This window comes from Mixophyes fleayi, chromosome 2 (genome assembly GCF_038048845.1).
Source record: "Mixophyes fleayi isolate aMixFle1 chromosome 2, aMixFle1.hap1, whole genome shotgun sequence".
Lineage (NCBI taxonomy): Eukaryota > Metazoa > Chordata > Amphibia > Anura > Limnodynastidae > Mixophyes > Mixophyes fleayi.
In genome coordinates this window covers 201,972,507-201,985,739 of record NC_134403.1, presented here as the reverse complement: position 1 = coordinate 201,985,739, position 13,233 = coordinate 201,972,507, and the positions used below count along the sequence as shown (strand labels likewise).

Genomic DNA, 13,233 nt, shown 5'->3' with positions numbered 1-13,233 from the left:
TAATGTAAGCTGGAGTACATTATCATAATTGAAAGTTTTCAGTGCTGACAGCTCTGCTCCGAAGAGCAGAGCTGCACAGCGCATGTGTGGAGGGATCACATGATCCCTCCCTGTCACTCACCGCTCGCTCTGCAACTATCCTTATCCTTATCCATGGGATAAGGATTGATAACTATTTTTCAGTTTTGCCGATGCTTGATAAATGTGCCCCAAGGTCTCTCAGCCTTTATGAAAATAGAGGATGAATGATATGTCACACAAAGATAAATTATTTGAATGATCCAAGTGGAAGGTCTCAATATGATAATATCCAGTGGTTCAAGATATTCTATACCAAAGTGAAAAAGTCAATTTGTTCGATATATTTTAAACACAGTTTGAAGTGGCAATTCAATAATAGATGTTTCCAGATATTGAAAGAAATTGGCCATTCGAGTTCATAAAAAGTCCAGATATAAATGCAAGAAATGTTTCAAAAACTCACATTTGTGTAGCGCGATTCGGCTTGTGAGAACTGTAATGTCTCCCTTCTGTAGTCTGGGCGCTCCTTGCCTCCCCAGATATGGGTGGTTGCTTTCAGTCCTGGCCCCGAAAGAGATGTGTAGTAACGGAGGGCGCTCATTCGGTGATAGTGCGGCTAGTGCTGTATAACCATTAGGCATAGGGGCAGCTGTATGAGTGAGTATAGCAGCCTCTCAATGTAGATATGTGGCTGATATCTGGTAAGTGAATGTTCCAAAACATATAATAGTTTGTTGTTTATCTTGGGCTTATTCCGGTATCTGTGAACCGGGACCAGAGAAGTACTCCTAGATTTTTTGAACTACGGCAACATTAATAACCTCAACCTAAGGTTCACTGCCCAGATTAGCAAAGAAAGGGTTGAATTTCTAGATCTCGACATCTCCATTATCAAAAACCAAATTCAGACCAAAACATACCTCAAGTATGTGGATTGCAATTCCTTTATACCGGCCTCCAGTAACCATTTCAAGAGATGGCTTGATAACATTCCCAAGGAACAGTTTACCCAGGTCAGGCGCAACTGTACTAACCTTACATTATATGATGAACAGGCCAGATTCTCAGAAAGGGATTACAACAGGGAGGTGGTAGAAAAGGCATGTGAGGAAGTCAGGGAGACAGACAGAAAAACTCTTCTTGAACCCATGGCCAAAAAAAAAAAACAGGGGGCAACTTGAATCCGCCTTTATCACACAATTTAGCCAAAATCACAAGGAACTAGAGAAGTCTATCCTGAAGCACTGGAATATATTACTGATGGATGACTCATTGAGAGAAATTTTTCCAAAAAACCCAGAAAATTATTTATAGGAAGCCAAACTCCCTCAACTTGTAAAATGATGCATCCCCACCAACACTAGAAATAACAAACAAGAAACCTGGCTGAAAGAAAATAGCGAAGGCTTTTTTTTCTGTACTAGATGCCAGGCCTGTAAAATCACTGGGCAAAGCGGAACAAAACCCATTACTAGTTTTCAATTTAATGTAACAGGAGAGTCCCATAAGATCAGAGGCAGGCTAACATGTGACACCACAGGGTTTGTCTATTTGCTAGAGTGCCCATGTGGGCGCCAGTATGTTGGCCGGACTATCCACATATTACACGTAAGGATCGCAGAGCATCTGCGGAACATTAGAAACCAATTAGAAAACCATAGTGTGTCTGACCACCTTTCTAAATATCATGATCATAATCCATCTACCCTTAAGTTCCTGGGAATCTGCAAATTCCATAAGCCATGGAGAGGGGGAGACTTCATTGCACACATTTCAAAAGAGGAGGCCAGGTGGGTTTTTAACCTTAAGACGCTGACCCCTAAAGGCCTCAATGTAGACTTTTATCTGGGCTATTTTCTTAATACCTGAAGTATATCAATTTGCCAGTTTTAGTATCCATTTCAGCCCATGTATTATATGACCACTGGATGCACTCTGTATGCACTAACTGTCACATACCATAAGTGTCTGAATATATATATTGTCCAAAATAAAAAAATCCATGTAGCGATTTTTACAACAAATGCCCGTGAACATGCCCAATTTTATTGTAAGTATTAGCAGAACATTTTTTAAAATGCAGAATAACCTAAAATGCACAATAACGTATTATTTCGGCTTTTAGGGGATGGACTAACCATTTCCATCCATATGGATGCTTATATGATATCATCCTGCGACACACTATTTATTCAAAATCTCAATTATCCCCTGCTTTTACATCCATGATGGTTTGGCAATATTTTTCTGTTTACAATGAAATGTAATTCATTACACCATGATTCATTGTTTGATGAATGAACTTTCTATGTCACTGTTTTATGTCTATTAGCAGAGACAATTACATTATTCCACCATACTCTGTGGAAATTGTATTTGGATCAGTATTAAAATTGTTTAATTGTGCTATTTGTACTATTGAGAACTTTTCATTGAACCTGCAGTTTGCAATTACAATTAAGTCTTTACATGATCCAGCTGCTTTACCTTGCCACATATTACATTAATTAGCCTTGGACTACCTACACCAGCAATCAGTGGCTGTCTTATGTAAACATCATCATGGACTACCTGTATGCACAAACATCCCTGAGGAAGCCCATACTCATCTGTGAGGGGCAAAACGCGTTGGTAAAACAAAAAACTATTATACTTTTGGAACATTCATGAACCCGATATCAGCCACATATCTCCATTGAGAGGCTGCTATACTCCATCATACAGCTGCCCGTAAGCCAAATGGTTATACAGCACTAGCCGCACTATCTCCGAACATGCTGGCTAACATCAAGGCGGTCTGCTCATGCGCGCCCTCCATTACTACACATTTTATTCAGGGTCAGGAGCAAAAGCAACCACCCATATCTGGGGAGGAAAGGAGTGTCCGAACTACAGAAGGGAGACATTACAGCTCTCAAAAGCCTCATCGTGCTACACAAATGTGAGGTTTTTTTGGAAACATTTCCTGCATTTATATCTGGACTTTTTATGAACTTGAACAGCCAAGTTCTTTCAATATCTGGTATCTGGAAACATCTATTATATAGTACTTCAAACTGTGTTTACAAATATCGAACAAATTTAATTTTTAACTTTGATATGGTCTTGAACCACTGGATATTATCATATTGAGACCTTCCACTTTGAACATTCAAATAATTTATCTTTGTGTGACATATCATTCATCCTCTATTTTCATATAGGCTGAGAACCTTGTTTGTTAATCAGCCACAGTTTCCAATTTTTCAGCCTAATTTAACTTTTATTCATGTTCTGGCCAGAACTGGTGCATGTATTTATCATGACCTAACTTTGAATGATTGTTAATAAAGATCAACCACTTATTTTAAACAACCAATTTTGCTTCACACCACTACCACAGTTATACATAACCTCCACGCGCCCAAAAACCTAGTTTACCTCTGTATCACATAATGGGAGATGAACTATATTGGGATGTACTGGAGGCCCACTCTACTGTGTTTACTAAAACATATTTTATATATATGTCTGTGTCATTCACAGAACATACAGTGCTTGTGTGTCAGGAATTTTGTCTGGTATATGCAGATAAACAGAGTGTAATAGCACAGCAATCCCTAGGCTATTATACATATCTCATTAACTTTATGGGCCTGTATTTACTGGGCCCCTTGTGCTTACAGAACCTTTAGCAGCTGCATAAACTTATGGCTATTGTTATATTTATGCTCATTCCTATATTAGGGGCAGCACGATGGCTCAGTGGTTAGCACTTCTGCCTCACAGCACTGGGGTCATGAGTTTAAATCCCGACCATGGCCTTATCTGTGTGGAGTTTGTATGTTCTCCTCGTGTTTGCGTGGGTTTCCTCCGGGTGCTCCGGTTTCCTCACGCACTCCAAAAACATACTAGTAGGTTAATTGGCTGCTATCAAATTTACCCTAGTCTATCTCTCTATGTCTGTCTGTCTGGTTGTGTGTGTTAGGAAATTTAGACTGTAAGCTCCAATGGGGCAGGGACTGATGTGAATGAGTTCTTTGTACAGCGCTGCGGAATTAGTGGCGCTATATAAATAAATGGGGATGATGATGATGATATTTATGCTGTCACTTACCCAACATGGCAAAAAGCTCTGCGGTAACTCCGGATTTCTCGTTCTCCTGGCTAGCCTTGTTACCTAATAAAGTTGGAATTGCTGCCCACGATACTGCCAGTCCGAAATATGCCCCAAACATACTAGCATGCATCATGCTAATATGATCATTCATCTGTAAAGTACAAAAGAAAATCCTAAACTGAGCATCTATTCAAACACATGTACATCAGGGATCACAGCAATATTTTCACCACTTATTTTAGAATACCGATATTTCACTCAGAAAATATAATACATCTTGGGAATAAAATGCTTGGTCACCATAACAAATATGTGGATGCTTTTGACCAAAATGAAAATAAACAAAATATCCTTCCTCAGCAGGGTATAAATGAAGAAATGTTACCACATAACTCTTCTGTTTTCTATTATATGTTTATTTTGATATGCTTAAGGCTCTGTAAGAAGACTATAATATTTTAACAATTGTAGCTTTTAGAACCCATCAGTAAAACAAAACAAAAAAGTCCTCATTTCAATTACTGAGACATAGGATTTGGATAGTAAAACATAATAGATAAATTCAGCATGATAGCATTCCCAGAAACAATACCAGAGCCGAAACGTACAATTTTAGCGCCAAGGGCTAGAAGGAAAACTACTGCCCCCGTAGCCTTCATTTTTAACCAAATTAACCTAAAATATTCATAAACTGCACCCCCCTTCAGCATTGCACCCTGGGTGGCCCCCCCTCTCGCACAGCCTTAGTTACAGCCCTGTCAATATCCCAATATGAAAATTAATAATCTCCAGCCCAGCCCCCGAGGACAATTCTCCAGGAGAAGTCATTTTGTGGGGAGGAAAATGCTGTGCACTTACCTGTAAAAAGGGAGTTGTCCGCGCCCCTCCCCCCACCACCAGCTCATTCAAAAAATACCATACTACAAAATAATTGATGTTGGCATTATTTGTTGTGCCAGTCCTTCTCCAAACTATTCATCTCTGCAGACTTCTATGGTCCTATTATACCATATCCCATAAAATATGTGAATAAAACATTCTAGTAATTTAAATGATCATTGATTTTTTTATGCTGACATTGTTAAGAAAGAAAAGGGGTAAGATGAACTCTGTCGCCACTGTAAATCTACCACAGTCATCCTGTGCCTATGCGGCCTTTCCAAAAATCTAGGCCTAAAAACTTGGTGCATTCATGCACCTAATCTACATTTAACAAGGAATTTGCCTAGCTCCTACCATCTGATGGTGCAAACTTTTGCCCCTACACAGACACTGTTATTTTTACCAGAATTCAATGTGCCTATCTGCAAAGGGGTGTATTTGTGCAAAAGTAGCTTCATGACACAAAAAGAACCATTTGCACTACTACTGCTTTCTAATCAAAGTTTTGTCAAATCACAATTAAATATCTCGGCACAATTAGTTATATTTTATCTGATCTGTATATGTGTACTTAATATACAGTGTCCCATAAGCTAATGGAGGGGGGTTTCCTAATGCCTGGAACCCCCCCCCCCCTTCCTGCTTGGGCACTGAATGCTTGAGGTGGCTGGACCCTGCCCCCGGGACCAGCCACTTTGCAGCTTATGTGCAGATTGTTTCTGTCTGCACTGTTCACAGCCATCTCTCCCCTGCTGTGTCTCCGACACTTTCTCTCCCACTGCCTGCATGTCTCATGTGTGCAGCAGGAGGACACAAGACACAGCTCTAGATGAAGAGGGTGAGTTTGTGAATGTGGGGAGGTGGTTCTCATGTGCTTTTAATGTAAGTGGAGGATTTAATGTATAAGTACAATAGTTCCTTTGTAAACATAGGCTTGGAGGGACTTTTAATATAAGTGCGGTGGTGGGGGAAAAAGGGATTTTAATGTAAGTGTAGGGGTTATTTTATGTGATGTGGATGGGGTGTAAAATATTAATTTCATAGTAGGTTGAGAGTGGGAGCTTTTAATTTATTGGTGGGGTGAAGGTTGGGGATATCTAATTTAAAAGTGTGGCTATGGCGGACCTATTGAGGGTAGGATGATATGACTATTCATTTAATGCTGGGGTAGTTTGGGTGCTATTAATTGAATGTGTGGCTGAGTTTTGGGAGAATGAGAGCTATTTCCTAAAATTAAATGCTAATTATTTAATGTTTGGGAGGAAATAGGTTTATTTATTAAATGTAAATACTATTAATTTAATGTTGAGATTGTTTGGGGGGAAATGGATCTTTTATTAAACGGTGAATGACATTAATTTACTGTCCGGGTTGGTTGATGGGAGGCTTAACTATTGAACGTGGGTACTTTTGATTTAATATCAGGCTGCTTTGGGGAAGGGAGGCCTACTGTGTTCACTCATTGCTGGGATTTCTATATCATGTACCTGTACATTTTCCAAACAGGGACCCAACATTCCAGGATCCAGACAAGCAGCAACTGAGCTTAGGACATGAGCAGCAGCAACAAGTAGTGAAAGCAGCAAGAACAGCTAGGAGAGAGCAGGACAGTCTGCCAATAGGACTTTGTCCTAACTGTAGGGACAGTTGAGAGGTATGTCCTGCTTCACACGGTTCTGCACGAAAAGGGAGAGCTGCATACAGCTAACAGTAGTGCACTCAGCATTGCCCGTGTATATGATGGGGATAGGAAGAATTGGAGAGCAGCCAAGCACTGTCTAAAATTAGAGCTACACCCCCATACATGCTGGCTACGCCCACTGGCAGTGTGGCTTGGAAACCCCTCTCTACAAATCCTGTGTTTGCCCTTGTGTCCATCAAATTCAAGAATTTTACTTAGCAGTACAGTGGAATGTATAACGTGTCAGTGAAGACAAAGACATAGTTTGCCATAGTTTTCACCATATATTTTTCCCTTACCATAAGATACGTTGTCATAATATATCTGTTTGCTGCAAATACAGGCAATTCCATGGCAGTCATCATAACCAACTGTACAGGATTCACTTTTCCTAGGACAACGCCGGATGAGATTAAGACTGGAAAGACGCTCATTAGTCCTGTTCTCAAGCTGAAAATTAGACGCAGGTGTAAGTGCAATTTCAATTTATTAATCTCATGATAGCAGAAACTATACAGGCATATCTGTTTTCTGCTGATAATCTACTTCTTGGTCTACCAGAACTTTAAGTGCCTACAGATGTAAATAGTATCCTTATACATTTAGAGAAGCATATCTATCAATCTTTACTACATCAAATTAATAGTTTGGCTATTTTATGACATATATTATTATAGAGCAAGTGGTCCTAATCAAAATTGTAATACTCATGTTAACATAAACAGTAAGTAATACATAGGTGGATTATATTATTGTAATTCGACATACGTGCTGTCAAGTTTTGTATTGAGTAAACTATTACAGCTCATGCACTACATTAGAAACAATACATTTGAAGTCACTGGAACAATAGTAAAGACTCTGAGATAAGAGGACTAATTGGAAAAATGACCATACCTTGTTATGCCAATCACTTGAATGTCGGTTGATTTATTAAATAGTAAAGACTCCAAAATGATAGCCCATTGCACTCCAACCACTGTGATCAGAAAATTAAAAGCGACTCCACTAAACCCAAACTTTTGTAAGAATGCAAACAGGAATCCAACTCCAAAGATAATCATAACATTCACATCTTGAAAAGCTATAAATTGAAGATACAAAAAACACAAAATATCTTAAAACACTAAAGCAATATCCTCATTGTAAATGTATTTTCTAATGAATAATGTGAAAAATACACTGGTTAAACGGATATTATGTCATTATTGATTAGACATTGTAACAGAGAATGCAGAAATGATTTCTTGGATTTAGAATTACTTATTTCTCATATCTCAGAACAGGGACATTTATGACAACTGATGGACAGTGGTGAGGAGCATAGGTAAAGATGCTGAGACCAATAAGAAAATATCTCCATCATCTCTTTTTTCACCTGGACATCTGTTTTCATAAATGTCTCCAAGTAAGTATAACACCTTGCTCCTTCACTACACATCATATTAATGTGGAACACTAGTACAGTTTGAACCTCTCTTATTTTATACTTTATATTCTAGAAATCTTGATGGTAGATCTAGGGGTAAATGTATCAAGCTGAGCGTTTTCCGACGGGATTGAAAAGTGGAGATGTTGCCTATAGCAACCAATTAGATTCTAGCTATCATTTTGTAGAATGTACTAAATAAATGATTGCTGGAATCTCATTGGTTTTTCAAACCCGCCGGAAAACTCTCAGCTTGATACATTTACCCCCTACTAGTGTATATGCAACTGATGCAGAGCTCCTTATATGGGCGTAAATACGCAATTTTTATGTGCTGCTTTTTAGAGCTTCCTTTTTGGATGCTTATGCACCCAACTCAGCATGACTCCATTATATCACAGACGTATTAAGCAGTGTTTTATTATCAATATGCAAATTTTAATTTGCAACTAATAATCAGATGTTCACACATACAATGCCGTGTTTCTGTCATACAATTTTTCCAGTGGTTTGAAGGATCCCTGTTAAACATTAAACCATTCTCTATAGTTACCCGTATATCCTCACATTGTTGGTAAGGTTGATATGATGTCTTATCATGATATATATTTTCATCATAGGAAAGGGGAACTGCAGTTCTCCTTTTCACTTTCCAATCTTTTCAATTTCCAAAAAGTGACTATGGTGCCATTAAGATGCAGCACTTGTCATGCACCTATTTGCTGCCTAGTGAATAAATATGTGTAAATCCACATTCCATGCCACCCTTCACAGTATGGTAGGTCCAGATTAAAATATATATGGTGGTGAAGATAAAGATTCAAGTGCAAACTGCATCCAGGAGATTGACTCCAGTTTCTAAAAACAAATAGCACAATAAATATGAAACAATATATGTGATTAATTATTTGCTTAATACAATTCTTGAATGGGTTGATTTTCATATGGTCCATTAGACGGATAACATACCATTTTGTGATGGCAAAATAAACCAGAATAGAAATAAAGGAGAAAAACAGGTTTAAATGCATAATTGTTCTCCTTTTCCGAGTACAATATGCATTTCAGTCTGTAAACAAGTGGAGTGGATTAACTGCGCTGCAAGAAGGATGTGTTCCTGAATGTTCCCCATAGCCAACTGAAAAAAAAGCTTTGATAGGGAAAAACAATGTATTTAATTAATTCAATCTCAAATAATTTGAATCTGTATTTTCATTGCCCTATTTCACTAGTGTATATAATCATAACTCTTGAGATTATACCACAGATTTATCTCTCTGTAATCATATTGATATATTTTATTGAATATTTTAACCTCCAACATGAATGGGGGTGAATATTATTATGGATTAACACCATAATAATAATTCCACTGTTTCCTGCCCTGACCCAGCCCCATGACTTGGCTTCTAAATGACTCTTTACTTCACAGCGCAGATGTATAATCCCAGCTCAGAGCGAGACTAGATGAATACTTTGAACTAAATGATCACCCGGACATCTCCAAGCCCACACTCTGGAAGGCGCACATTGCTCAGCATGGCCTCAGGAAAAAAAAAAGGAATCCTTAGCCCAGACTAATGAGCTGTCGCTCAAACTTCAAACCTTAGAAGCCCAATACAAAGCAGCATCGGACCTCGCAAGACCAAAGATTGATCTCCTCCTGTCTAAACAGGTGACCAAATGCCTACAATGGCTCCAGAAAACGTTTTACAAGAAAGGAGACAAGACACATAAAATACTCGCGTCACGCCTACAATCGGCCAGGACCCACAGGAACATTATCTCGATCCGTGACTCCCATAATCAATTAACCTAGGACCCCGAAGCTATCAGAGCAGAATTTCAACATTATTATACCACTCTCTACAATGACCCCCTCCAGCTCCCCCATGTACTGGTCTCACTCCATGGTGATCTTTGAATTTCTTACCAAATCTAAACTTCCCAAGCTCTCTTGCCATGTGCTTGCACTCCTCAATGAGGAAATCTCGATAGAAGAAATTCAACAAACTATTAAGGCCCTGGCGGATTCACAGCCGCGTACTATAAGAAATTCTCGGACTTGCTTGCCTCCCGCCTGCAATCCTTTTACAACAATGTTCTCAAAGGAGACCTCTTCCCACCTGAAATGCTAGAAGTCAGGATTGTAGTCGTCCCTAAAGAAGGTAAGGCCCCACTCCATTGTGCAAGCTACAGACCCATCTCCCTACTCAACCTCGTCCTGAAAATATATGCCAAAATCTTGATTAACAATTTGAATGCCTTACTTCCCTCCCTGATTCATTACTACTAGATTCAGTTTATTGATGGACGCCAGGAGAGGGACAACACTAGACAAGCCATCAACATCATCCGTATTGCCTACTCCAGGAGATCCCCAACTATTATGCTCTCTCTAGATGCTGTTAATACATTTGACAGGATCTCCTGAGGGTAAATTTATCAAGGTCCAATTTTTTCATTGTTTAAAAATCGCAGGAAATCACAGGTGATTGCCAGCAATTTTAGTCCCTAAGTCTGCAGATGTATTAATCTGCCAATTTTTCTCTGATATTTCAAAATCGCTGATCATCTCTAGCGATTTGCTGGGATTGCAAACATTCCCATGTTTAGCTAACTCTCCCGTGTTTAGCACACTCTCCTGTGGATCCTAGCTGCGTGTTTAGTAAACACATCACTGCAAAACTGCCTCACTTGGACCTAGAACTAATGATGTTGAAATCAAAATATGGATGAGCTTTGTTGTTTGCAGAAAATTAAGTTAATTAAAGAAAAACAGGAGGATTTTAGAATTTTATCCAGTAGAAATAATTTCCAAATCAGAGTATCCTCAGGATTCATTTATGCTCAGGCACTTCCAGGATTCTTATTAAGTCTCTTCAGGCATATTCCAAATCTCTTTGACTAAGATTGTGCTCTCGACAGAGCACACAGGGCTTTGAAAGCAAAGCCAATTCAAGATCAAACTCCCAGAAAAATTATAGTTTTATTGCATTGTTACAAAACAAAACAATAGATCCCGATGGCTGTTAGAGACTGCAGCTTCATCAACTGCAAGGACGCCTGTATACAAGTTTTTCCAGACTTGATACTACCAATGATTCCAAAGAGTTGCAAAATGCAAGGAATGACCAAAATCCTGAGAGCACACAATTATAAATAGAAATGGGGTTTCCCACTTCAACTACAAGTACAAAAAGAAAAACAGCTTCTATAAATCAGCAGATCAAGGGCACAATATCATATGCAAATTAGGAATCCTTTATAAATCCCGGTCCAACAACCCTAAACAAGAACCTGCTTCCATTAAACCCCAGAGAACTCAACAACCTGATTGGGAAAAAGATGATTGCAAATCCTCATGAGAAGGCTCTCCAGCCTGATTGAGAGAACCGCTTACTGATGAAACTTCCCCTAAAGTATTTTTTTGGATTCCTTCAACACTTTTTATGATCTCTTCATACATGATGTATCTTACTCTACATTTAAGATACATTCTTAATATTTTTTTGCTTTTTTTATTGTGAGAATCAACTATACTCTAACAGGAAATTGAACTAATATTTGTAGTCTAAATTACATCATTGGAAGCACAACTACTGAGACATAACAAGAAACCTGGGATTCAAGGATTTGAAGATACATGCTTTAGTACACTTTGCAACCTTTTGCGGAACTTAGCATCTTTCAGTTTAAATGTTGCTTCAGTTACTGAACCTGTTGTGTTCTAGTGTTTGCTTTTCATTATTATAGGTTAAATGTTTGCATACAAAGAAGATAGGTCTCACTTCCTTTAGTGTGAACTGTAAATGTGTATGTTTTACTGGTTGCATATGGCATTTATTGTTTATTTTGCCTCTAATCAATTAACTTGTTTATTCCCATCTTCTCATTCCCCCTCTCCTTTCTCTAATATTTTTTCACATGGGTATATGCTCTTAAAACCTATACTTCTGCTCTCTCTACCCTCCTCCCCACTCTACTTTCTATGCCCTCTACACATACTTAACACTCCTGTTTTTTTAATCCCCCCAACCCCTCGTTCTCCATCTCTCCCCACTCAAAGTATTGGCAACTTACTCTTTACATATGGAAGTTTCAGACCCTCCTGTGAACAACCTCTGGTATAGGTTAAACAGTTTGCATATCCATCCCCCAAGCACCCTTACATCAACATAAGCACTATCAATCAGTTTGTCGGGCCATGATCAGGCTTTACCCTTTTGGATACTGCCTTTTTTTTACTAACATATTTTTTATTAAACCTCCTTTTTACCCCTTCAGGGGTGTGCTACCTCCCCACTCAATGCTATTACTCACTATCATATGGAGTAACTGAGGCACTATACACCCTCATACTAACATGGCTTTGAAGGTTCTATCTATTATTATTATCTTCTATTTATAAAGCGCTTCCACATTATATAGCACTCTAGATTGTGGGGATCATGGCACAAACATATATGCAAAGACATGAATCTGAAGGTAACTGAAGGTAAAGATGAGCTTACAATCTAGCATGTGTGTTTAACAATTGATACATAAGGTAGTGGAATAACAGTTGTGACAGATGGTGGGGAAAGTGCTACTATTGGGCAGCAGCATAAAAGTAAATGGTTTAAAGTTCCATAAAAATGTCTTGGGTGCCTGAAGAAAGCAGACATAGCATTCCTGCAGGAAACACACCTCTTGGGGCAAGCAATTTTCCCAATCCTTTTTAGCCATTGCAAATTGTAAAAAGAGAGGCGTTGTAATTGCTGTACTCATCCTTGGCACACAGGGGGTTCAAAGAAATTAAAATTATACTTGCCTACCCCCACAGCTATTTTCTGTTGGTGGTTGATAGGGGAGGTAGTTGCTATGACATCATTTAGCCCCACTTCCTCACACACTGCCTACAAAAAAATAGTCATGGAATGGGACTGTCACACATCGGGTTTTAGCAGCACTTCCACATCCACTGCTGTCATATCCTCCTGGTCGCCTGCAGCATTCCTGTCCATCACATCTTAGTTTGTAAACAAACACATAGGGGTATATTTACTAAAGTGTGGGTTTGAAAAAGTTTAGATGTTGCCTATAGCAACCAATCAGATTCTAGCTGTCATTTTGTAGAAT

General features: G+C 38.8%; 1 protein-coding gene across 2 annotated transcripts in view; it reads right to left on the bottom strand.

Annotated features, from left to right (window-relative positions):
* The window catches only part of LOC142138576 (blood group Rh(D) polypeptide-like), a 75,506-nt gene that overhangs the window by 30,601 nt on the left and 31,672 nt on the right, over positions 1-13,233 (bottom strand). Inside the window, exons 2-4 of one of the 2 annotated variants that reach the window (XM_075195348.1) lie at positions 7,581-7,767; positions 6,983-7,133; positions 4,118-4,271 (exon numbers count right to left, since the gene is read on the bottom strand). In XM_075195348.1, coding sequence (XP_075051449.1) covers positions 4,118-4,271; positions 6,983-7,133; positions 7,581-7,767 — 492 coding nt within the window. The remainder of the gene's footprint in view (positions 1-4,117; positions 4,272-6,982; positions 7,134-7,580; positions 7,768-13,233) is intronic. The other variant, XM_075195349.1, reaches the window with a different exon arrangement.